The following is a 24,510-nucleotide window of genomic DNA, read 5'->3' as shown; positions in this document are numbered from 1 at the left end:
AATAGTTAACGGTTTTTGATGAGCAGAAACATTTAAGTGTGACAAACATGAAAAAGAATAAGAAATCAGGAAGGGGGCAAATAGTTTTTCACACCACTGTAATTGGACTATGAGAGTTTAATTATGCACCTTACAGGTTCTGAATCGATCTAAACTGAACAGAACCTTTCAGAACTCGACCCTTAGTGAAGCTGCTTAGCATTAAGTATTTGGTTCTTGAGGATCTTTACGTGGGTTCTTTGACACTCAGGTAATTTAGGTAGAATCCATTCCTTTGTGAAGTTCCACACAGAACCTTTTGGGTCGGGGACGCATAAAGAGCTCTTGTCAAGCTCTTGGAATGGATTCACCAGGGATCCTGCGATACAATATGATCATACCTCCGAGCGGATTCGTTTTCTATTGTGATTCTGTAAGTATTAAACAACAGGATCTGTCCTGCCTGTCCGTGTGTAAACAGTTTAGAGCGTCCCACCTGTAGGATTGTAGAGAAACCGCAACCTGTTTTCACCTCAAATGCAAACATGAACAAATTAAAAAATAACCACAAAAAACAAATACTGTAACTGACACCCAAAAGAATCCTTGTCCCCCATCGTTACCACCCTACATACTACGCATGATTCCGGGGTTCCAGTAGGGGGTATCACTCCTAAACATGACGGCGTTAAGATGGTAAATATTTTCCGCTACACTGTTCAGATAAACTGCTTGTTTGTCACCGCGGTAGACGACGTAAAGTTTCATCATGGACACAGATGGGTGTAACTGCGAAACTGTTTGAGCTTCTCCTCAAAACTTTTCGCTATTTTTGACGTGCCTGCTGACTATGCTGCCCCCTGCTGTTTATATCCATTATTGCATCCTGCATTGATTTCGGAGGATGTGCACAAGCTACAAGGATACTCGAGACAGCGGAGTTAAAAGTGTGTGTGTGTCTGTCCTTAGATTGTAACATACAACGTGCTGTATGTTATGTTTATGTAAACGCATACACCCTGGGAATAAAGGTGTTTTTTAGAGGTTGAGCAGCACGAACGAATGTAACGTTACAGACATGACGGACAGTTTAGCAGCTGGTTTGATTATGTATTAGATTTATTATTTTTTATTAAAAGGATTTCAGGCTTTAAAATTGCTCTGTCCATTTTCGAGGGAGAACAAAAGGGCAGTGTGTACGGTGATAAAAATAATAAACTGCCGATGTGATGCAAATTAACAAATGCTGACTAATGAACACACACACACACACACACATTTTTTTTATTGCCAAGGTTATACTGTAATAAAATAACATGCACACAAGCACCAAATTGACCGCTCCATTTTGAATCTTAAGCTTTTTTCCCTCCCAAATAAAGAGGTTTGGAATCCTCTTCCTCCTTCCCGCATCCTCGTCTTCCTCCTCTTCCTCTCTGCACTGCAGTCGTCCCTCCGTTTTTAATCTCTCCTCTAAGGAGGAAGTCTCAGGGGACGACACACTGGCTGCAGTAAATGAGGAGTTTTGCTCAGTAATGGCTCCCCGGGCTGATCCGCTCATTCTTTTGGCAAATCAAAAGTGTGTTTGCGTGCATGCGTGCGCGTGTGTGTGTGTGTGTGTGTGTGTGCGTGTGCGAGCACGCATGTTGGAGGAGAATCAGTCACCGGATCTCTGGAGATGAGTCTGTCATCAGAGAGACGAGAGCACTTCGCTGCTCACACCAAAAGCTCAGGAGACTGCCAAGGACTGATAGCATAGCGCTTAGCCACTCAGCGTCCTGGTGTGTGTGTGTGTGTGTGTGTGTGTGTGTGTGTGTGTGTGTTTTGTCCTTCATGATTAATCATCCTTGATTTGTGGACCTACATTAAGCATTAAAGTAACGTTTTTTGTAACGTGTCAACGTTAAGGCATTTTAGCATTCAGCGTTTGTTAGCATATCCATTTATGATGTTTGTTCAGCTGCTAGTTTTTGATCTATTTTATAATCACATCAGATGTCTAAGTAGCTATTTTTATTTTTCTCATTTTGTTTGTTAAGAATTTTTTGGACGCTAATCTAATCCCGCAGCAGAGATACATAGCTAGCTAGTCTTTTGTTTTGTGCTAACTGTGATAAAGCTACCTAGCTAACCTTAGGTTCATTCCCTTTAAATCATGACGTCTTAACATCATCCTCTTCCTTTTTCATCACTCCCTGGCATCTTTCTCCTGTGTTCCTTTAGCCGTTTTGTCCTCCTGTTCTTCTTCTTTCCGACTTGTTTTTTTTCTCCTCTTCTCTTTCTTCCTCCTTTTACCACTTTTCATCTCCCTCCTCCTCCTTTCTTTGCTACACTCATGCCATTTCTTATATCCTACAACTTTTAATATCCATTAAATCTCTTCATTCAGCCGTCCTCTTCCCATCTCACTTCCTCCTCCTCTTCTTCCTCTAGTTTTTCTCTTCTCTTGCTCTTCTTCTTCGTTACACTGCAGTTGTGCCTTTGATTTTTCTTTCTCCACTAAGAAATGAGACGACCAAGTGCTGCAGGAAATAAAGTTGTTGTTTTTTTGTGTGTGTGATGGCGGACACATCTTTTAAACATTTCTTAGACACATTTTGTGGGACCGAAACACTGACTCGGGTCTGGACGTCTTCTGCCGTGTCCCTGCATGTATTCCAGATGAATATTCTGTTTATCCGATCGATAACACGACACGGCCGGACGAAGAGACCGGAGCCGCTCGATAGTCATTTGATTTACAGGAGTGTAATATAAATGTAGATTTGCTTGGTAATTGTGCATGTGTGTGTGTGTGTGTGTGTGTGTGTGTGTGCAGAGGCTGATTATAAATAAAACCTAGCAGTCAGTTGACTCAGCAAACAAACCGTCACACGATTTTCCTTTCGATGCGAGAACAAATTCTATTTTTTGCAGCTCGTGTTCCAGTGAAAAATTAGATCAGGTTCCTTTTATTTCATTTATAGAGGGAAAGTGTGTATCCCAAACGCACACACACACACACACACACACACCCCTCCCTGTCGATGTACAGTACGGCTGTCATAGGGGCTCGCGTATCCTTTGATCTCTGAAAACAAGACCGCATGTCCAGCTGGGATTATTACCTACGTAAGCGTGTGTAAGAAAGATAGCGGTCTTAGCATCTGCATCAACTATGCACATTTTTATTTTATTTTGCATAAAACATGCAAAGTCATGCTTATCCAAAGTCCTGTACATTCTACCATCAGTGTATCTAACTTTATGCCTTTGCCTATGAGCTAATAGTTTGTTAATAGCAATCATTGGTTAATGTAATGTGTACAAAACATAATACGTTGATCTTAAATGGTGTTTCACTCTCTATATACTTATATACTATATTTTTATAAACTTCCTATAAATGTTTATATTTGTATACTAGAATTTTGTAAAGAACAAATTGCTGCACTTTTGTCAACATTTCTATAAACAACAGCACATTATTGTGAAGGTCTAGTTATAATACTTCTGAAATCATCTTAATAAGAACTAAAACCACCTGGTGGCTCGAGGTGTGTGCAACATTTATCTAAAAATCTTTTTCTTTTAGGATTATAGAGTGCACTAGATTTCAGCGAGCCTCCCGGTAGCACGAGGACACTACGGCAGTAAAAGACTGGGAAGTGCAGTTATGATATCGAGATGACGCTTACAACGTTCAGCCATCGTATCTTTATACGACCTACAGTATAAACATCTGCTTTTTTTAGAACTTCTCGCCCAAAACAGATTCCACCCGGAACTCCCCCATTAAAGGGGAACACCCTGTGTATCCTGACTGTCTCAGTTTGTCTTGTAGAGCCAGACGATCAGAGAGGAGCCTTAGAGGAGCGGTGTGAGTGCAGCTATTAAATCGCTCACCTCGTGATCGATACTAAAAGAGTTACAGTGCTGAGTGATGCTGGAAGGTTCCTTCAGCAGAGGATGGATTTCTGCACTCTGATGGACCTTCATAATAAACCCCAACATCCTGATCAGATCAAACACTCCCAATTAACGTTTTTATTTATTTCTTTTTTTCCCCCCAGAAGATTAATGGTGCTCAGTTTGACTTTTGTAAAGAATTCAAAGAAAAGCATTGAATTGCTGTTAAATTTAAGGTGGACAATGTGTATATAAAGTATATGAAATTGGTTATTTAGTGATTTTTAATATTTGATAGTGAATGCTGATGATTTTTCATGGTGTTTAGGAATGACTGCTGGTGTTTTGTGGTGTTTGATGGTGAGCATTTTTTCTCCACACGTTTTGTGATTTGAAGAGGAGTTTTTGGAGTTTTTATTGTGTTTGAGGGTGGGTGTTGGTGTTTTGCGGTGTTTGAGCATGACGTTTGGTTATAAGTAGTGCATGCTCGTGAATGTTTAAGGCAAATCTGGGTGTTTTGTGGTATTTGACATTTTATCTCAGTCTTTATTGGGTTTGGTGGTGAAGGTACAGTAGATGTTTTCAGGTGTTGGGTGCTTTATGGTGGGTCGGGTGGCAAATCTTGGTGTAAAGGTGTTTGTCTTTAATGCTAAATGTGTAATTGGTGTTTTGTGGCAGGAGTAGCTGTTTGTTGGATCCTGGTGGTGTTTGCTGGTATTTTGTGGAAATTTTGGTAAATGTTGTGAAATTCTGGGGACCGATGGTTTGTTGATGGTGTTTGACAGTGAATTTCGGTGTTTGTTGGAACACAGTGCATAAAAAGACCTAAGATGAAGCTCTCAGTAGTGCTGACATGGCGTCTTGTGTGTGTGTGTGTGTGTGTGTGTGTGTGTGTGTGTGTGTGTGTGTGTTTCTTTGGAAGAGGACAGAAATCAAATATGTTTGTGTTTGTCCGGTGTTTTCTGAGTCCAAATTCCTGATGGAGTATCAGCTATCAGCAGTATTGACCTGTTTAGATATCAGTATCCAGACTTAAGCTGAGACAGTACACAAAGACACACACACACACACACACACACACACACACCTAAATAAACACCTTTTTACTCCCCAAATGCATTCTCACACCTGAAACTGGCAGCTCCTCACCTGCGTGTCTGTTCCTGCAGGCCGCCTGCTCCTCTATTCAAATTCCCTTTAAACAAAAGCACGACTGACCCTCTGTTACAGTGCGGACTGGAAGCCTGCCAAAACACCACACACACACACACACACACACACACACACACACACACACACACACACACTTTCCCCCTTGATGTTGTTTCCACCCATACACCCACAGCCGAGCTCTGCATTCCCTAATTTTTATTAGTGCTAAAACTGTTTACTTTATTAAAACCATTTTTCACATGGAGGGAGAGAGAGAGAGAGAGAGAAGGAAGGATAGAGTGAGATAAAAGGCCTAGAGAAAAGGAGGATGAAGAGATAGATAGATGAAAAGGGATGGAGAGGGGGAGGACAAAAGCAGTGGGATGGAGAAGAGACAGAGATAGAAAGAGAAGTGAAAGATGAATAAGAGGCAGGACGACAGAGCGAATGCTAATACAGGGATCTTGGATTAAAATTGAGGGGGTGGAAAAAAGAGAGTGAGAGAGATGGATAGAGATCAACCATAATGATGGAGCCGTCTTGTGCGAAGAAAAAAGAAGAAAGAAATTTAGACCCTGAAAAAAAAAGATTCCTAGATCAATGTATTTAAATTAAGAGCAGCGTTTCCACTTAAGTAAATTAAGCAGATCAATGACAGCAGGTTTACGTTAAAGTCGTTACATAGAAAGACATACTGTACATTTACAAACTTCATTTATTGTAGTAACATGAGTCTTATCTCAGTATGCAAATGCCATATCATTTGCATGATAAATCGCTCTATAATGTGACTATAGGAATCATATAAATGGAAATGAAGTGCCCTTTCGGGCTCTCTTCCAGCAGAGAAATCGTGATGAAGTGCCCTTTAGGTGCTCCTATGTGCAGGAAAATGTACCCCCAAGGTTTAACCCCTGGTTGCAGCAATACTCATTTCCATACCACATTTTTCTCTTACACTGTCCAAAGACATGCAGTATAGGCTCCAAGTTCCCTGTAGTGTGTAATATACAGTAGTGTGTGAGTGTGTGTTTGTGCCCTGTGATGAGTTGGAACCCCATCCAGGATGTACCCCACCTTGTGCCCTAAGTTCCCTGGGATAGACATCACCCCCCATGACCCTACACTGGATAAGTGGAATAGACAATAGATGGAGAGATGGATGGATAGATTTCTCCCTCACTTTCAATCACTTCATCATTTTTGGAATCACAGTGGATCTCATCATAGCCAAGTGATCTTCTGGAATGTTTTTGGGAGGTTGAAGGAAGAACCTGGAAGAAACGCTATGCAGACACAAGGAGAACATGTGAAACTCCCACACAGGCAGAAGTTGAATTTACGACTCAATTTGAAACCTTGAACTGAGAGGCAGCAAAAATGCACCACTGCATTATTTACACTACGTACCGTGTTCGATTCCCGGCCAGTGCCCAAGCCCCAGCTACTGGATGGAGTGCTGGTGCCAACCCTGGATAAAATGGAATGGCATCCTGCATAAAACCTGTGACATGTTGTTGTGCAGATTGGATGGTGCACCGTGACGACCCCTTGACGGAAGCAGCCGAAAGACCAACAACAACAATCTATGTGATTTTAAATTAGTCCTCCAGAAGGTGCAGTCAGTAGCGTTGCCACCACAGCCATGGGGTTAACAGTCTGATCCGAAGTCACCCTCTGTGCACAGATTTTGTTCATGTTCCTCTATGTGCCTACATGGGTTTCCTCCAGGTTCTTCAGCAGCCTCCCATGCTCCAAAAAAAATGTTTGTGTACAAGTCTGTTTAAATTACCCTTAGAAGTGGATTAGTATAGGAATGAGTGTGTTGTGCAGTGCAGTGAACTAGCCTTCCAAGCACTAGTTTCCAGCTAACTCTGAGTATTCCCAGGATAAACTTCACTTTATGTCCACCATGACCTTGACCAGAATTAAGTGCCTACTGAAGTTTAATGAGTGTGTTTTAGTTGAGACAGTAGAAGGTGTTCTAAGATATGTTTTTTGCTGGCTTAATGGATCATAACCTTGGGACCATTAAGAACAGTTCCCAGGAATATTAAAATGCTTCTGGTTGGGTTGCATCTTTGGAGAAAATATCAGTTCATCAAAAAGGAGAAACATTTTCTCATTGAGGGATTTCACACCTCAATTTCTTTGTCATGTTCCTCAAATCATTCCTGAAGTGTGTCAGGCCACATTCTCCTGTTGAAAGAGGCCACTGTCATCAGGGAACACCATTTCCGTGAAGGGGTGTAACTTGGTGAACAACAATGATTAGGCAGGTGGGAAGTGTCCAAGGACCTGAAGTTTCCCGGCAGAATATTGCTCAGAGCATGGGCACCCTGAGCAGTTTGCAGCTACGCAGCTCTATACACAACAAACTGAGATACACTATGTGTTCTGACTCCTTTCTATCAGAGCCAGCCTTCACTTTTTCAGCAGTTTGTGCCACAGCAGCTCTTGTATTGGATCGGACTACACAAGCCAGCCTTCACTTTTCATACACATCAGTGAACCTTGATTGCCCATGACCCTGTCTCAGGTTCACCAGTTGTCCTTCCTTGAAGCACTTTTGATAGGTACAGTACTAATACCCCTACTATCTCACCTACCCGGTTTCGCGTGGTGGCCATAAGTACGGTTTATCATGATTCACCGCGAGGTTTTGGCGCTGTGAGTACGTTTCCATCTTTCCGTGCGAAAAGTTAAACATGTTTACTTTTTTTGCCAGTCCTCGCAGAAGTTTCCGGTCCTTACAGAACTTCGCGGAACGCCAGCGGAACGTCAGCGGGCAATCGCGCCGTCTCACGGTGCCTAACTCCGCATCTCAACGTGAGTCAAACCGCGTAGGTGAGATAGGGGTATAACCACTGCAGACTGGAAATATCCCACCGGACCTGCTGTTTTGGAGATACAATTTATCCTGTGTCAGAGTCGCTCGAATTCTTACGCCTCCCCGCGTTTTTTCAGCTTCTTACACATCAACTTTGTAAACTGACTGTTTGCTTGCTGCCTGCTATACCCCACCCTCTGACTGGTGCCACTGTAATGAGATGATCGATGTTATTCACATCTCGTCTTAGTGGTTTTAATTTTATGGCTGAACGGTGTATGCTGAAAGCTTTGCTCTAATGCAAACACAGTATCTTATATGTTTTTTTTTTTTTTTCTCAGAGACCATCCAAATGTCCCCACAGAGTAATAAATACATGCTCACACACACTGGCACACACTGATGGAGAACTCCATTTAAAGCAATTAAAGTGCACTCAAACACACTGCTAAAGTGCTGATGTGGTCAGAGCTTAATCTATACCTATCCATCTATCTTTCACACATACACACTCACACTCATATACGTACATTGTAATAGCGTCTAGCCGTCTCTCCCTGAGACGTTTCCCAGAAGAGGTGTTTTGAGACGTTGAATTGGCCCGGCATTGATCGCTTGCTGCTCTTTAAGTGCTGCTGGGAAAGTTTGTGTGTGTTTATCCGTGTGTGTGTGTATATATATATATATATATATATATATATATATATATATATATATGTATCTATGTCCCCGTGTGTGAGGTTTTCCTATTAGAAGTCTTGCATGTGTTTGTGTGGTGGACTGCCAGACCCAAGAGAGTTTGTGAGCGTTGTTCGACCACTGTGGCTCCAATTAAACAAGGCAGTGACAGAGAGCAGTGTGTGTGTGTGTGTGTGTGTGTGCGTATGTGTGTGTAAGCAAACACATATGCTGTACCTTATGCTCGCAACTAAAGATAGCTGGCGCACAGTTTAAAAAGGTACTGTACAAACTTATTTGTGTTCCGTTGACAGAAACATGTTTAAAAGGTACAACAGGGGTCCTTAAAGTCTCGTAATTTGTTCATGATGTATTCTTAAGTGTAGGACCCTGTAAAAATGCCTTTTTGGTGCCTGTCGTTCCGAGACTGGTTACCATGTCTGGACAGTGTAATCAATCCATCAGTTCGGAAGTCTGAAAAGGTATAGTCATCTCTTTCATCTTCTAGTCTTGCGGATTCCATCACTTTAATAAGAGCTTGCATTCATGAAAGGTGCTGAAAGTATAAATGATACTTAAAGGTCCCATATTTTAATATTCCTTTAGCAAGTCAATACAGGTGTTAGAGCTCCCCCACTTTGTGTGTGTGTGTGTGTGTGTGTGTGTGTTAGTGCCCCAGCTAAAATACCCTTTGGATGAGGCATTGTTCTCCTTTATTTTATTGCTCTTCTCAATGTGCCATGTCAGGGGCACACAACAAGCATAACAGAGATGAACAACAAGCCGGCGGAGGGACTCTTCCTATATGACATCACAATATGGGAATTGTCAAATTTTTTTCTTTTTTCTCATGTTTTTTTATTTGGAGATCCATCTTAATGTTCAAAAAGCTAGTTTTATCCTCTTTAAGGCGGCACAGTGGCCTAGTGGTGTGGCTCCAAAACCCCAGGGTTGTGGGTTCAATTCCTGCCTTGAGTCTACATGCTCACTCACTCACTCATTCATCGTCTACACCTTATTGTGGGTCTGGAGCCTATAACAGGAGACCTAGGGCACGAGGCAGGGTACACCCGAGACAGGGTGCCAATCCATTGCAGGACACACACACACACACATACACTCACTCACACACTCATTCTTACTATGGGCAATTTGGGAACATCAAACAGCCTAATCTGCATGTCTTTGGACTGTGGGAGGAAACCAGAGTACCTGGAGGAAACCCCCCAAGGACGGGGAGAACATGCAAGCTCCATGTACACAGAGACAGGAACCACTACTAACCACTAAGCCAGGTCTACACACATGTGGTTTAAATGTTCTCTTTATGCTTGGTGGGTTTCTTCCTGGTACCTCTTACAGTCCAAAGACAAGCAGGTTAGGTTGATTGGCATTTGTAGTGTGTGAGTGAGTGCATAAGTATGTGTGTACTTATGCCCTGCGATGGATTGGATTGGCACGTCTCCATGGGGTACAACACGTGGTGCCCTGAGTCCTTTGGGATAGGTTCTAGGCCTCTCTCCACACTGTACAGGATAAGCAATATAGGAAATGATTAAGAGACTGAGTGAGGTCCCCTTAACATGTGGTCACGACAACTATACTAAACAAAAGAGCCAACCCCAAGAACTATACTAAACAAAAGAGCCAACCCCAAGAACTATACTAAACAAAAGAGCCAACCCCAAGAAACCAGAAGAGTAGAAGTGCAAACACCAGTACCACACCATTGACAAGTGGTTCTGCAGTAAAAAGAGCTTTTTGGTCTGAGTATAAACAGTATTTAAGTGTACCTACATCCAGTTAATGTTTCGGTTCAAAACTATTAAAGGGAATAGAAAACTCTTATCCAGTCTGTCACTCATTTACTAAAGTACTACCTTTGCAACAAGGAACTATGTTCTATTCGAGGAACCTCTTTGGTGGTCTGAACCATATGAAAATTCCTTTCAGACATGAAGATTGAAAACTCAGTGCTTATTGTATGTATTCCATCTCAAAGGTCTTTTAAGTGTTACATATCTTGGATTACCATCGCTACAAGTGACAGTACCCTGAAAGGTACCATTCCTCAGGGTGTAACATGTTTACAGAGGTAGCAACAGCAGCTGAGCAAAGTGGTGAACTAATGGGGTTCCCAGCCCTAGTCCTGGAGGAGCTCTGCCCTGCACATTCGGTGTTCTATCAACCACTTCTATTCAGTAAAAGGCTGTTAATTAGCTGATGATTTATATCAGGAGTGCTGGAAGCAGGGAAAACACTAATATGTGCAGAACATGGGGGTCCTCCAGGATCAGGGTTGGGGACCACTGGATTAAAAGATAAAAATAAAGGGACTTTATTGACATTGTAGTGATATAATGAAATTTGTTTGGTAGCTTTTAGAGACCAGCAGCAATAAAGAGAATGTAAGAATTATTATTATTATTATTATTATTATTATTATTAATACAGTGGTAATAAGAACCCCTAGGTCTGTCATTTATTTCCTGGAAGTAACAAAACAAGATGTCTGCTCCTGATGTAACACCCTCTGATAGGTGATTGTACCCTGGAAGGAGATTTTCTGGTACACCAAATTCAGAAGTCCTTGAGAGCAGGGGTGAAAGTAGTTTTAAATTCCTGTGGGTACTATGTAGGCAAAAAGTGCGGAGTATAAACCACAGAGGTGGTGGACAGTCCCGAGTATCACCTCAGCAAACTGTTGGAGGCAAAATAAAAAAACTATTCCGGGGTTGCATGCCAAATAGTGTTAAATAGAGATCTAGTGCGCTATAGGTGTGTACAATCCCTTGTTCCACACACCAAGTAGTGCCCTTGTTCGGAGTCTTGCCACTATGGAGTGGCAGTTTGGAAGCATTTAGTTTAAACTGCATGTCTTTGAAATATGGGAGAAAAGAAGAGGTACCTGAGGTGAACGGGAAGTAACTGGAGTACCCGGAGACCCTGCAGGTGCGAGGCCACACTGTGACATCTTTGGTCCCATACTTCCTGAGCATCTCAGTAGGAGATCAGGAACTCCATTTAAACATTTACATTTAGGCATTTCGCAGACACTCTTATCCAGAGCGACTTACATTTGAGGGTTAAGGGCCTTGCTCAAGGGCCCAACAGTGGTAACTTGGTGGTTGTGGGGTTTGAACCTGGGATCTTCCGAACCGTAGTCCAATGCCTTAACCACTGAGCTACCCCTGGCCCTAAACCTGGCCCTAAACCTGGGCTAAACCTGAAAAGGAATTTGAGATTTTCTATGTTGACGTGGATCACCTCAATTAAAGGTATATATCTATTTTTTAGGGTTTACGAAATACTAAAGCTACATGTGAGCTATTAGATCCATGTTATGATGGGTGCTTTTTCATATCCTTCAGCTAGCTTGTAAGGACATCATGTTAGCAGGGTGAAACCATAGCAACTGGCTGTAAACTAGTGGTAGGACTATAGCATGTGTGTGTGTGTGTGTGTGTGTGTGTGTGTGTGTGTGTGTGTGTGTGTGTTACACGGTCCATCCTCTCAGCCCAGACAGTGATGAACCATATGTGGTCAGTAGAGGTGTGTGTGTGTGTGTGTGTGTGTTCCTTGCTGACAGGTAAACAGGGTAAATAATGAAGCGGATCCCTATCTTACTGCTTTACAGCAACACACACACACTGGCGCACACAGGTTACACCGATAGTTCTTGCTAATAGCCGAAGCACTTAGCGCTGACATAGAGACGACTGATACACACTCGGATACTGATACACACCATACCTGATGTTTTATTTTTTTCTGAAACAAGTCTGGGTATTTCCTGTGCCCACGCTCAATCAGGTTCCTCTTCCTGCCAGGACGTAATCGAATACGGCTGCGTGATTCAGAACGAACAGATAATGCGTTTAGTGTTCTAGCCATCTGTAAGCTGCTGTTCTTCACGCTGCTGTGTGATTCTGCAGCGCTGGTGGGTGGGTGTGGCCTCGCAGGTGATCAGTCGTAATTCGCAGGTAGATTGAAGGATAATCTACATTTCTACGTCTAGGAACCTTCCGATGTTTCTGGGCATGAAAGAAGAAAACATTAAGTTCAGAATACAAATGCAGGTGGTCCCCCAGTGCATCACACTGTACAGGTGAGGGTACTGAGAGAATGCAGGTGGTCCCCCAGTGCATCACACTGTACAGGTGAGGGTACTGAGAGAATGCAGGTGGTCCCCCAGTGCATCACACTGTACAGGTGAGGGTACTGAGAGAATGCAGGTGGTCCCCCAGTGCATCACACTGTACAGGTGAGGGTACTGAGAGAACCGAGCCGGGACACGAGGGCGGAGCTTTGCGTAATCCTGTGTGGGTTTAAAGTCATTACACTGTGCCTTATTAACGAGTTTCTTTTTTAACAAGACGTTGCATGACACCATCTCAGTTTTCACTACGATAAAAAGTATTGGCACCCTTGGTTGGGCCTTTTTGATGCTTTTGCTCTGTGTGTGTGTATGAGTGTGTGTGTGTGTGTGTGTGTGAGTGAGTGATGCTGCACTGTTAGTTTGTCTGATTTTTTTATTGTTGTTTGAGTCTTTTTGTCCTTTTTTTTAAAAGATTTTTGTCGTTTCTTGTTTTTCTTGTCTGTTTTTTCTTGTTTTTTTTTATGAGACTCATTGAGACTCTTTTTGAATTTTCTCTTTTCTCTTCTTTCCCCCTGTGTGTGTGTGGTGTTTTTTTTTTTTTTTTTTCTCTCAGGTCCTCTCACTAAAAAACCTGACGAGTCGGCGACGAACAGGCCGAGGGACGAAGGTATTTTTCATGCATGTCTTTTTTTGGTCAACTTTTTCACAAACACACACACATACAAGCACACACACGCACACACTCTTTTTGGGGGGTGTAAATACATCTGTTCTCTTGATTGTCACAGCCTGAGCTGAGATTTTGCACTGTATATATGAGATGCGTGTGCACACACACATATACACACACACACACACACACACACAAACACACATTGCTGTGCTCTGTAATTGCTGAGGTTTAAATAGAGACACATCTGGCTAATCCAATTGTCTCCGAGCGATGGAAAGACAGATGAAGAGAAGAGACGGAGAACGAGTGTGGCTCGAGTGCAGTGTGAATATGAAGCAAAAAAATAAGGCAGAAAATTATCACATTTGAAAATTGCGATAAAGGGAGGTTTATGATGAAACAAAATTCACAGGCTTTGAAAGAAAAAGTAATTAATTAAAGCTTTATGTTAGACATTATGAAAGAATTTGTGGTACATACAACACCTTATAAACCTCAGTACAAACTCCAAAGTGGAAAAGGAAATCGGGATACGGAGCTCCATGCGCAGTGTTCAGTTCATTCCTCACTACATTTTCCCGAGAATTAAATCTACAAAGACAATCACAAAAATATATATACTGTACTATGCAGTGAAAATAAAGTCTATCTATTGATCTATCAATCATGCTCCTGCTTGACTTACCAATATAAAGGCAAAATATTAAATCGCGCTACATTTGCTACATTTACCGTGACATTTCTATGACACACATACATATCACAATATACAGGTCTGCAAACAAATCTGGTACAGGTACTGTATGTATGTTGCATTTAAATAAAAAGTAAATAAGATGGAACCTTGAATTACAAGCATAATTTGTTTCCGGAAGCAGGCTCGTATTCCAAAACACTCGTAAACCAAATTGAATTTTCCTATAAAAAATAATGGAAACTTAAATAAAAAAATAAATGCATCAAAATTATTAACACAAAATATTAAGTAAAAATAAAACAAATTAACCTGCACGTTACCTTTAAAAAAAGTTAAAATAAATGCAGACAGATAAGTGTTTCCATTTGTGCGCACAGGCGCTGTGTATGTGTGTGTATGTGTGTAAATTAGGGATGCACCGAAATTTCGGCCGCCGAAAATTTTTGGCCGAAATAGCATTATCGGTTTCGGCCGAAACGTAAGAAAGCGGCGAAAATAAAAGCCGAAATTGTCGCCACGCCTCTCCCATCCTCCCGTCTCGTTCGCGCTGTCATTACGCATCAAACACGGAGTATGTCGGCGGTTTGGAAGCACTTCAAAGTTTCAGATGAGGACAGCAAAGTTGCAATATGCAACATTTGCTCTGCAAAAGTTTCAAGAGGGGGTCACGTGCTAAAGCACGTGACATAACAGAGAAAGTAATGGAATTCATTGCTTTAGATGACCAGCCGTTTTCAGTCGTGGAGGACATCGGATTTCGTAGGCTAATACACCACATTGAGCCGCGTGATTTTATTCAGTGCAGTATGTTCTTCATGAGAAGAGGTGTCTTCAGCCAGAAAACTGAAAAACTTTTGTTCATAAAGATAAACCTGCTTCTTTTGCTTAAATTAAAAGCAGACCAATTTAGTGTGTATAGTTATGTTGTTTACAGTAAGAGGTTGGATTTATTTATTTTTCTTCTGTTTGTGCACTGTTGTTTGGTACAGTGATTTAAAATTGAAGTAAAAAAGCAGCTAGCATTTTTTTTGCACAATTTTGTTACAGAAAGAAATTTTATTTAGTTTTGTTATTGTTAAACAGCCTTATTACTGTTATTTATTATCAATAAAAGTTTGATTGCTTAATTAATTTGTAGTTTTTTTAATACAAACAAAAAGAAAATATTTTAAACATGTTTTTTAATGAAGCCATTTTCGGTTTCGGTATCGGTTTTCGGCCAAGTGCATCCAAAAATTTCGGTTTCGTTTTCGGCCCAGAATTTTTATTTCGGTGCATCCCTAGTGTAAATCTAAAGCTTCCTCCACTCTTTTTACACACACAATGGAAAAAATCTCTGTAATGACACTTGATTGAGCGACACAGTAACGGAATCACTGCTGTAAAGTAAAAATAAAACTTATTAATCTGCACTTTACCTTTGAAAAGAATTGCGACAGAGCAGTGTTTCTGTGTAGAGCAGAGAAAAAAAAGTGTGTGTGTGTGTGTGTGTGTCTGGTTCTGTGAAGACGAAAGTAGGAGGGGTGTGTGTGTGTGATGATGACAGACACACAGAGCAGGCTGAGCCTTAAGCAGAGAGAGAAAATGGATCTTTAACCTCTCTAATGAGACTTGCTTTTGCTTTACATTCGCGCTGTACACACACACATACAGACACAAAATTAAATATGTTTTAAACACACACGTGGTCAGAGTGTTATAATAAACAGTACACGTGTGCATGGATGTTGATTTACCGGTAAGAGACGCACACTAAGACCCAGCAGGGGAGACGATTACCCACAATTCTGCAGCGCAAGAGATAGAAAAAACCTTGGCTCAGTTGTGATCACGTGACGCTCGGCATCAAAACAAGAAGCACTTGCGTGATACATGATACTCGGTAGTCGTAAACCAAGACTTGTTTGTTTTCCAAGTCAAAACTTATTAAAAATCTTTGCCCATCTTGCGGAACGTTCGCAAACTGCGTTACTCGCAATCCAAGGTTTTACTGTACAAGTCATTTGTACAACTTTATTAGAGATGACATGATACTTTTTATTTTCAGACTCTGATACCTATAGTGAAACCTTCACCATCGGAGGCACCAGTACCCATGGGATATTTGTTCTTTCATTTTAGTTGTAATAAACATACTCAAATATAAAGTGTAGATACACTGCTCAGGAAAATAAAAAGGTGGCACACTCTAATACTTTATTGGCCTGACTTTGGCTTTGATTACGGTCGTGGCGTCGTTTCTATGAGCTTATGCATTTTCACCCAGAGTCGCATTAATTTCTTTTAAAGATCCTGTAGTGATGATGGGAGAGTCGGGACGCTGCGTAAAGCTTTCTCCAGCACGTCCCAGAGATTCTCGATTGGCTTAATGTCTGGATTCTGTGGTGGATGAGTCAAATTATGGCTCCCTGTAGCTCTCTTTTACAGTTTAAGCCCAATGAATATGGCTGTGCCATCAAGGGAGTAAAACTCCATAGGCTCCATAGGCTGCTGAGTCTAGACCTGAGTAACTGATCAACCCCAGATCATAACACTGTCTCCAGAGGCTTGTACAGTGGACACTATGCATGATGGGAGTATCGCTTCATGTCCTTCCCTTCTCACCCTGACACGCCCATCACTCTGGAATAGACTCGATCTGGACTCATCAGGTCACATGACCTTTTTCCATCGCTCCGAAGTCCAATCTTTACGCTCCCTAACAAACTGAAGCCTTTTTATTTTTATCTAACAAGTTAGTTACAGTAGTACAGTAGTAGTTCCATTGTGTGTGTGTGGAAATGCTCTTACTTTCACAGCTGTGAGTCCTGATGTTTTTTTGGTTTTTTTTACGATTAGATTTTATTTAATAATGTGTTTTGCATCAGGTAGTATTAAATTACTTGTTGCAGACATACAGTGTACGATACGCAATAAATTTAGGTATTCTTCAAAACTCCTAGTTCTAAAATTATGTTAGAATATCTTATTGAAATTTATCATGATATTAATGTTATTGTGGCTTATTATTAACGGCTGCTTATTTGATTATTAATTATACTACTCCATCTGTGATGTAAAGGGACCGTCGAAGTAATGTACTTATTTTACTAAAACTCAAGCTCCAACTACTGTATGATAAAATGCTCACACTTGCATTTGTACCTTCTTCTCTGCTCTCTGTAATCAGAGGCTAATCTCTCTCCTAAGCTTGTGTACCTGCAGATGTTCCTGTGAGTCAGGCTCGATAAATTTCTGACCTTCACTGGTCCTGTTGAACAACACACCACGCTTTCACAGCATCCACAAAACCAGGGTCCAAGGTTAAACCAAGTTAAAATGGTCTCCAGGTTCACTCTAAATGGACCTGAGAACCTTCTGAACAAGAGAGCTGTGAAACTGTCCTAAGCATGACCCAGTTCCTGAACAAGTTCCTGATTTGTTTTGCCACCAGGACATGAAAAAAAAAAATTCTTTACAGGTTTTTTTGATAGTTTGCTTCCTAAATTGATTCTAATTTGAAAGCTATTTATGATTCTTAAAAAGAGTTTCTCTAGAGTGCTTTGGATACTTAAAAGTTCTTACTCTCCTAACAGATTTCTTATTTGAACCCAACCCATCATTCCTAGCTACAAGTGCACTTCCAGAAAGTAAGAAAGCAAGTTCTTGGTTTTTGGATAGCTCTTCTGAAGGCCCTTAGCTTCCTAAATTGGTTCTTTTCTAAACCATCTCTGTCATTCCTATTCATAGGTATACTTTGAGAAAATAGAGTTCCTCTAAGGTTCTTTAGATAGTTAAGAGATCTTAGCTTTCCATCATTGTTTCTTTAGCTTTCTTAAGCTTTCCTCAGATTCCTTCTACTTTGACCCCCATGGTTTCTGTCCACTAATTAACTAATTAGGGGTTTATTTATGACCTTTATAAAGGTTATTTGGACTTTTAAGTCTTTATATGAACAGTTTGACAACATAACGTGGACTGGACTTTTACTTATTTGGGCAAATATTGTTCTCTGACAAACAAAAGTGTCTAAAACAGAATGTTTATTTTAAATGTTGGTATATAACTTTATTTAATCTTATATATAACCTTATTTAAGAAGCTTTAAACCTCCACATGTTGATTGAAGCTCAACACATAGCTGGGCAAAAGCTGATGAGCTGTGATGAGCCAATCGCATTGCTTCTTTGAGTTAAGTAAAGCTACTTCAAATGCAACTAAGATCTAACATGAGTGATTTAAATGTGTTCAAAGGGTTTCTGGAGAATGATTGGGCCAAGAAAAAGATGTTCACCCAGGCAGAAATAAATAACAGTTATGCGTCACTTAATGTCCACAATACATTCTGTGAAACAGGACATTATGCCACCAGTTTAACCACCAGGTAATATACTTAACAAAAAAACAGACTGGTATTCAACTGGTATTCAAGTGAAACTGGGACTTGTGATGACATTTCTGGTGAATAAATGTGTAAAAGTGATTGACATTTACGGAAGACTTCTAGTACAGTACGGTGATGAGACTCTTAGCCGTATTTACAGAAGTTTAATAGAAGGTCATATGTCTGTGAATATCGATGCTGGCCAGGGTGGCTCGAGGCTCACTGCAGTCGTTCCCGCGAACATTAAGCGAGTGGAACGCCTGATCCTTTAAAATCGATGATACCGAATTGTGGAAGAGACAAATCTGTCTGTAGGAAACTGGACACACAAACATTCACCAACTCCACTTGCACATTGCAGGAACTCAGCTAGGAGTTATTGCCACGCCCCCAGTACAGTCCCGACCTCGCTCCAAGACATTTCTATTTGGAACCGTGAAAGGAGCCGTGAAAGGAGTTCCTGGGAGGCCAGTGTGTCCTAGATTTGGAGCAGGCAGACTGATTATGGCTGCGTTGTACTGAGAAAACTTACTACATTTTTTAAATGGGGGTTCGATTCCCACCTGGGGTCTGCATGCGAAGAGTTTGCATGTTCTCCTCATTCTTGGTGGGTTTCCTCTGAGTACTCCGGTTTCCTCCCACAGTCCAAAGGCATGCAAATTAGACTAATTAGTGTTCTTAAATTGCCTGTAGTGTGTGAGTGACTGTGTGACTTTTGTGTGTGTTTGATGGACCGGAACCCCGTCCAGGTTGTACCCTGCAACTGACAGGTTGTGTCCCAAGTCCCCCCAGGTTACACATCATAAGTGCAATAGAGAATGAGTGAGAGTGGGTAAGAGAGAGAGAGAGTGCAAAACTCAACACTTTTCTCCCAGAATCAGAGTCATGAGTAGGTTTGTTATATTTTTTTTTACTAAAACTAACCAATAAATTATTGGTACTAAACTGCATGCTTAAACAACCACAAACACAAGTGTAGGCTGATGTATCCAATGTGAGAAGGAACCTGTGGGAGGTGGATTTATAGCGTTTTGAAAAATCATACAAAATTCACACTGATCCAACCCAAACAGTTTTGACGAAATATTTTGGCATTTGTGTTATTGACACCCTTTTGACTCAGAGAAAACACGCACAAAATATTCTTAAACAGTTTGCAGTAATTCTGGCTTTATTTAAAATACAACTGCAAAAACGGAGTTCTCTCATTTGGCTCTCAAATTGTTCTTACTTAAATATATTCTCTTAAAACGGTCCAACTTTAAACCTTCTCTCATTTCATTCTTCTATCATTTCTTTTCTAGGTACAGGTTTAGAGAAATAAAAATGGTTTCCCCTGGGTTCCCCAAAGAACCCCTTAAAGACCACCTAAGGAACCCCGTAGATCCCTAAGGATGAAGCCGGTTCTCCCTCGTACTCGATTCTAAACAGACTGGTTTTTGTGATTTGGTCCTCATTAATAATCACAAGGAGGTTCAGGTCAGAGAAGCCTGCAGAGTCTGCATCGATGCTGGGTGCACAAAGGGGTGCACTGCACTGCACTACACACACACACACACACACACACACACACACACACACACACACACACACACACACACACACACTCCGACATCAGATACTTGGTTCTGGATTTTAAACAGTTAAAGTAAAAGGTGCCACTTAATACTTAATATAGGGCCTATGTTTTCACACCACGGTGTGTGTGTGTGTGTGTGTGTGTGTGTGTGTGTGTGTTTCACAGGTGCTAATTTGGTACCTTTATTGATCGTTTTTGTACTGTTTTGTTTCTAGGCAACACAAAAAACAGGCTGCTCAATGCGTGTGCGTGTGTGTTTGAGATCACTGAGACGCATCTGGTGAATTCAGCTGTACTTATGTCTCGGGATGAGAGAAAGGAGGAGAAAGAAAAAACAAAATGGACAGAGAGAGAGAGAGAGAGAGAGAGAGAGAGAGGAGGGGTATAGGAATACCATAGAGACAGAATGAAGGAAATGGACAGAAATACAAGGAGAGAGACAGATAGAGGGAGACAGAAAGTAAGAGAGACATCATGAGAGGGAGGGGGACATAGAGAGAAAGAAACAGACAGATTTAAAGACATACAGAAACAGAGTGGGGGAGACAAAACGAAAAACAGATAGACACTGAAAGTGAGATAGACAAAAATAGAAGGAGAGACAGAAAGAGACGAGGAGAGACAGGGACACAAAGTGTAAAGAGAAAGAACGAGAGACTGAGACAGATGAAGAAATAAAGAAGTCATGACTGTAAAGTTCATAAATAAAACACAATAAACAAAGCTAGCTGGAGCTGACTAGCCAGCTCTCGCTGGAGTCTGTTAGCTAAATTATAGCTGTTAAATGTAAAGACTAACATTTCAGATACACTGATTGTCCTCTAGCTAATCAGCTAACTGGCTAACTGACTCGTAACCATCTGTACATCCGGATGTATATCCGTACATGCTAACATGCTAAGCACAGACAAGCTGACGCGGCGTGTAGCTATTTATCTCTATGAGCTAAACATAGCTAGTGTTGATAGTGCTATAATAACCCAGTGTAAGTATCTGTCCAATGACACAAACTTCAAAGCGCTTGTTGTAAGTCGCTCTGGATCAGAGCGTCGGCCAAATGCCTAAATGTAAATGTAACTCCGTCATTCAACAGAGTCAGAAGGCGAGCTGAATGCAAAGAAACCCGCTACGTCACTAAAGAGCTAGCTAAAAATTAGCTGCACGGAAATTAGCTTCCTTCATTCCTCAGAACCACGAAGTGAAAATGTCTGACCCTCGAGAAATGAGGATCGAAACGCAGTGTGTGTGACAGTAGCGCTCACACACTCGTATTATGCTGTTAGCGCTGTTAGCATTGTTAGAGTCGTTAGCGTCGTAAGCTTTTACACAGAGACAGGGTTCAAGCGCCACCGTAACTGAACATGAGAACATTCACACATATTATAGTGATATTCAAGGTGTGTGTGTGTGTGTGTGTGTGTGTGTGTGTGTGTGAGTGTTGGAAGGGACACGCTATGCTAATACTGGGATAATTGAACATGTTTACAATTCCTCTGGGAAATCAGCGGGCAATTGAACTCACTGGAGAGAGAGATGGACAGAATATGAGTGAGAGAGAGACAGAGAGAGAGAGAGATGGACAGAAAGATAAAATGAGAGAGAGTATGAGAAAGATAGAAAGAAACTGAAAAATACAGAATATGAAAGAGAGAGACAGAGACAAAGAGAGAGAGAGAGAGAGAGAGACATGTATGTAGAGAAAAAAGGTGCAGAGATAGCTAGAGGTTTTAAACCTGTATTTGTATGTAAGTCTGTGTGTGTGTGTGTGTGTGTGTGTGTGTGTGTGTGTGTTCAGGTGTTGATGCAGGCGGGCGTGCAGAGACGTGCGTAGAATTCGTTTCCGTGGCAACAGGCCTGAGTGAGTCAGTGCTGTGGAATGGAGCCTCTATTAGACAGAGAGGCAGTTTCCATAGCGACCGGGCAATCACAGCTGCGTGTGTGTGTGTGTGTGTGTGTGTGTGTGTGTGTGTGTGCCTGTCCATGAAAAGACCTTGGTTTTTGTAACTTTTCCTCTTTTCAATGCCATTTCCTGTTTCTCCCAAATTTCGTCTTTTGCTCTTTTATCTGTCTCTATTTCTGTCTTCGTCTCTTCATGTCTGTTTCTAATTCACTCCTTTCCCATGTCTCTTACCTGTCTCATTCTCTTCCCTGTCCCAATTTTCTCTCGTGTTTATTCTCCATCTTTCTCTCTGAATTTAGTTTTCTGTCTCAATCTCATTGTGTCTCATTTTGTCATGCTCGCACTCTCTCTCTCTCTCTCTCTCTCATTTTCTGTTTTTCACCCCCTGTCTCTGACTCCCCCTGTCTCACTCTCTCTCTCGCGCGCTCGTCTGGATAAACAGATGCCGTGGCTGTTAGTTTTGTTTCCAGTTGGTCTGCTGTTCGTATGAATTATCCACAGATCCTGCACAGAGCAGATGCATTGGCTAACTGGCCGTCTCTCTCTCTCTCTCTCTCTCTCTCTCTCTCTCTCTCTCTCACGCGCACACACACACACACACACACACACACACACTGCAGAGAGAGAAAGAGGCTGCATTAATGCAACACAGTAGGGGAAACACTGAAAGTAGGAGTAAACCAATGTTTCAGAGACAAAAAGACACTAAAGGGACAAATATCTCCTACAGAGTGAGGACAAAAGAGACAGACATTACCGGTAGATGGAGGATAAACAGGACAGACCTTGTAAGTAGAGTGAGGATAAAGGGGACAATCAGCAACAGTACACGGAGACAGACATTATTAACAGAGTGAAGATACAGTAACAGAAAATGAGAGATCATTGGCCCGCCTTTTGCTTTCATTTCGGCCGTAGCATCGTTTCGATAAGCTTATGCACAGTGTTTAATTATGTCCAGAGTCGCATTAATTTAAGCCCCAGCACTGCCAAGTTGCCATTGTTGAGCTCTTGAGCAAGGCCCTTAACCCTAGGTGCTCCAGGGGCGCTGTATCCTGGCTCTAACCCCAGCTTTCTAACTGGGATATGCGACAAAGTCAGTTCACTGTGTTGTAAGATAAATGTGACAAATTATTTATATCTTTTAGTATTTTTATTTCTCTTCAAGATCTTGTATTGATGACCTGAGAGTCGGACCGTTGCGTGAAGTCTTCTCCAGCACATCACAAAGATGGGGTTAAGGTCTGGACTCTTTGGTGTCCAACCCATGTGTGAAAATGATCTCTCATGTTCCCTGAACCACTTGATCCCAAATAAAACCTGGCATCAACATCTTGGGACATGGCCGTGCCATCGGGGAAAGAAAACTCCACAGATGTGGTAACTTGGTCATTCAGTATCAGCTGACTTCGTTTTATTGCCCCATAATGTTACTGAGTCTAGACCTGAGTAACTGATCAACCCCAGATCATAACACTGTCTCCAGAGGCTTGTACAGTGGACACTATGCATGATGGGAGCATCGCTTCATGTCCTTCCCTTCTCACCCTGACACGCCCATCACTCTGGAATAGGATCAGTCTGGACTCATCAGGTCACATGACCTTTTTCCATCACTCCAAAGTCCAGTCTTTATGGTACTTAGCAAACTGGAGCCTTTTTTCTGATAAGCTTCACTGATAACTGGTTTTCTTTAGGCTTCGCAGCTGTTTAGTCCCAATCCCTTAAGTTCTCTTCGCGTAAATGCTCCTACTTTCACTATTAAACATAGCCGTGAGTTCTACTGGCGTTTTTTCATTTTTTTATTTTTTTACAATTTGATTTCACTTAGCATTCAAGTGATATCATCATTATTATCATCTTAAAAATGTATTTCGACTACGTTTCTTCCTTAAATTTGATGCTTCACCACTATTCTTCCGTTTTTTAATAATGCATTTTATAGTTCTTAACCTTTATTTTATAGTTCCAGCAATCTCCGTAGTTGTTTTCTTTGCTTGATGACAAAACAGCAATTTGACCCGTCTGAAACAGAGTAACATCTTTGCCACAGCCACAGGATATGTCTTCTGACGAGGTTGTTTAAGATATGAGAAGGTACGAACTCCATCACTTAGGATTAAATTACTTGTTGCAGCTGAATCGTATTAATCCCTGCAGTAATCATCCAATGGAAGGCTCTTAGCTAATTGCTTAATTGAATTCAGGTGGCGACCTTTTTTCTGCCCAGGCAGTGTATAAGGGACAGGCATTACTAATAGACACACGATGATTAAGTAACCTGAGTGCTGTGAATAAATACTGAGTAGATTTTTTCCAACGGTTTGAAAAAAAGATTATCATTAGATCGTGTAGTAGCACAAATAAATTGATAGAAACTAGATAAAAAAGAGACATTATTAATAAAGACAAGATAAAAGAGACAGGCATTACTAATAGAGACAAGGTGTGAGAGACAGGCATTACTAACGGACACAAGATACATATGAGAGTCAATTCAATTTTATGTATATAGCGTTTAACAATGGTCACAAAGCAGCTTCACAAACCTTGTAAGAAACTTATGTAAATGTGTATGAGCAAGAAAAATGTGTTGAGATCATAATGATCAGATTGTCCTCTCGATGAACGAGCCGAGGGTGACGGCGACAGTGGGAACTCCCTGAGATGGC

At 41.3% G+C, this 24,510-nt stretch overlaps 1 protein-coding gene across 1 annotated transcript in view; it reads left to right on the top strand.

Moving 5' to 3' along the window:
- nlgn2b (neuroligin 2b) overlaps positions 1 to 24,510 on the top strand; it is a 75,057-nt gene that overhangs the window by 27,432 nt on the left and 23,115 nt on the right. The window contains exon 3 of the mRNA XM_053476111.1: positions 13,240 to 13,293. Within this exon, the coding sequence (XP_053332086.1) occupies positions 13,240 to 13,293 (54 nt within the window). The remainder of the gene's footprint in view (positions 1 to 13,239; positions 13,294 to 24,510) is intronic.

This window comes from Clarias gariepinus, chromosome 17 (assembly GCF_024256425.1).
Source record: "Clarias gariepinus isolate MV-2021 ecotype Netherlands chromosome 17, CGAR_prim_01v2, whole genome shotgun sequence".
NCBI lineage: Eukaryota > Metazoa > Chordata > Actinopteri > Siluriformes > Clariidae > Clarias > Clarias gariepinus.
Note: the sequence above shows the minus strand (reverse complement) of the source record. Positions and strands in the feature narration are given on the sequence as shown.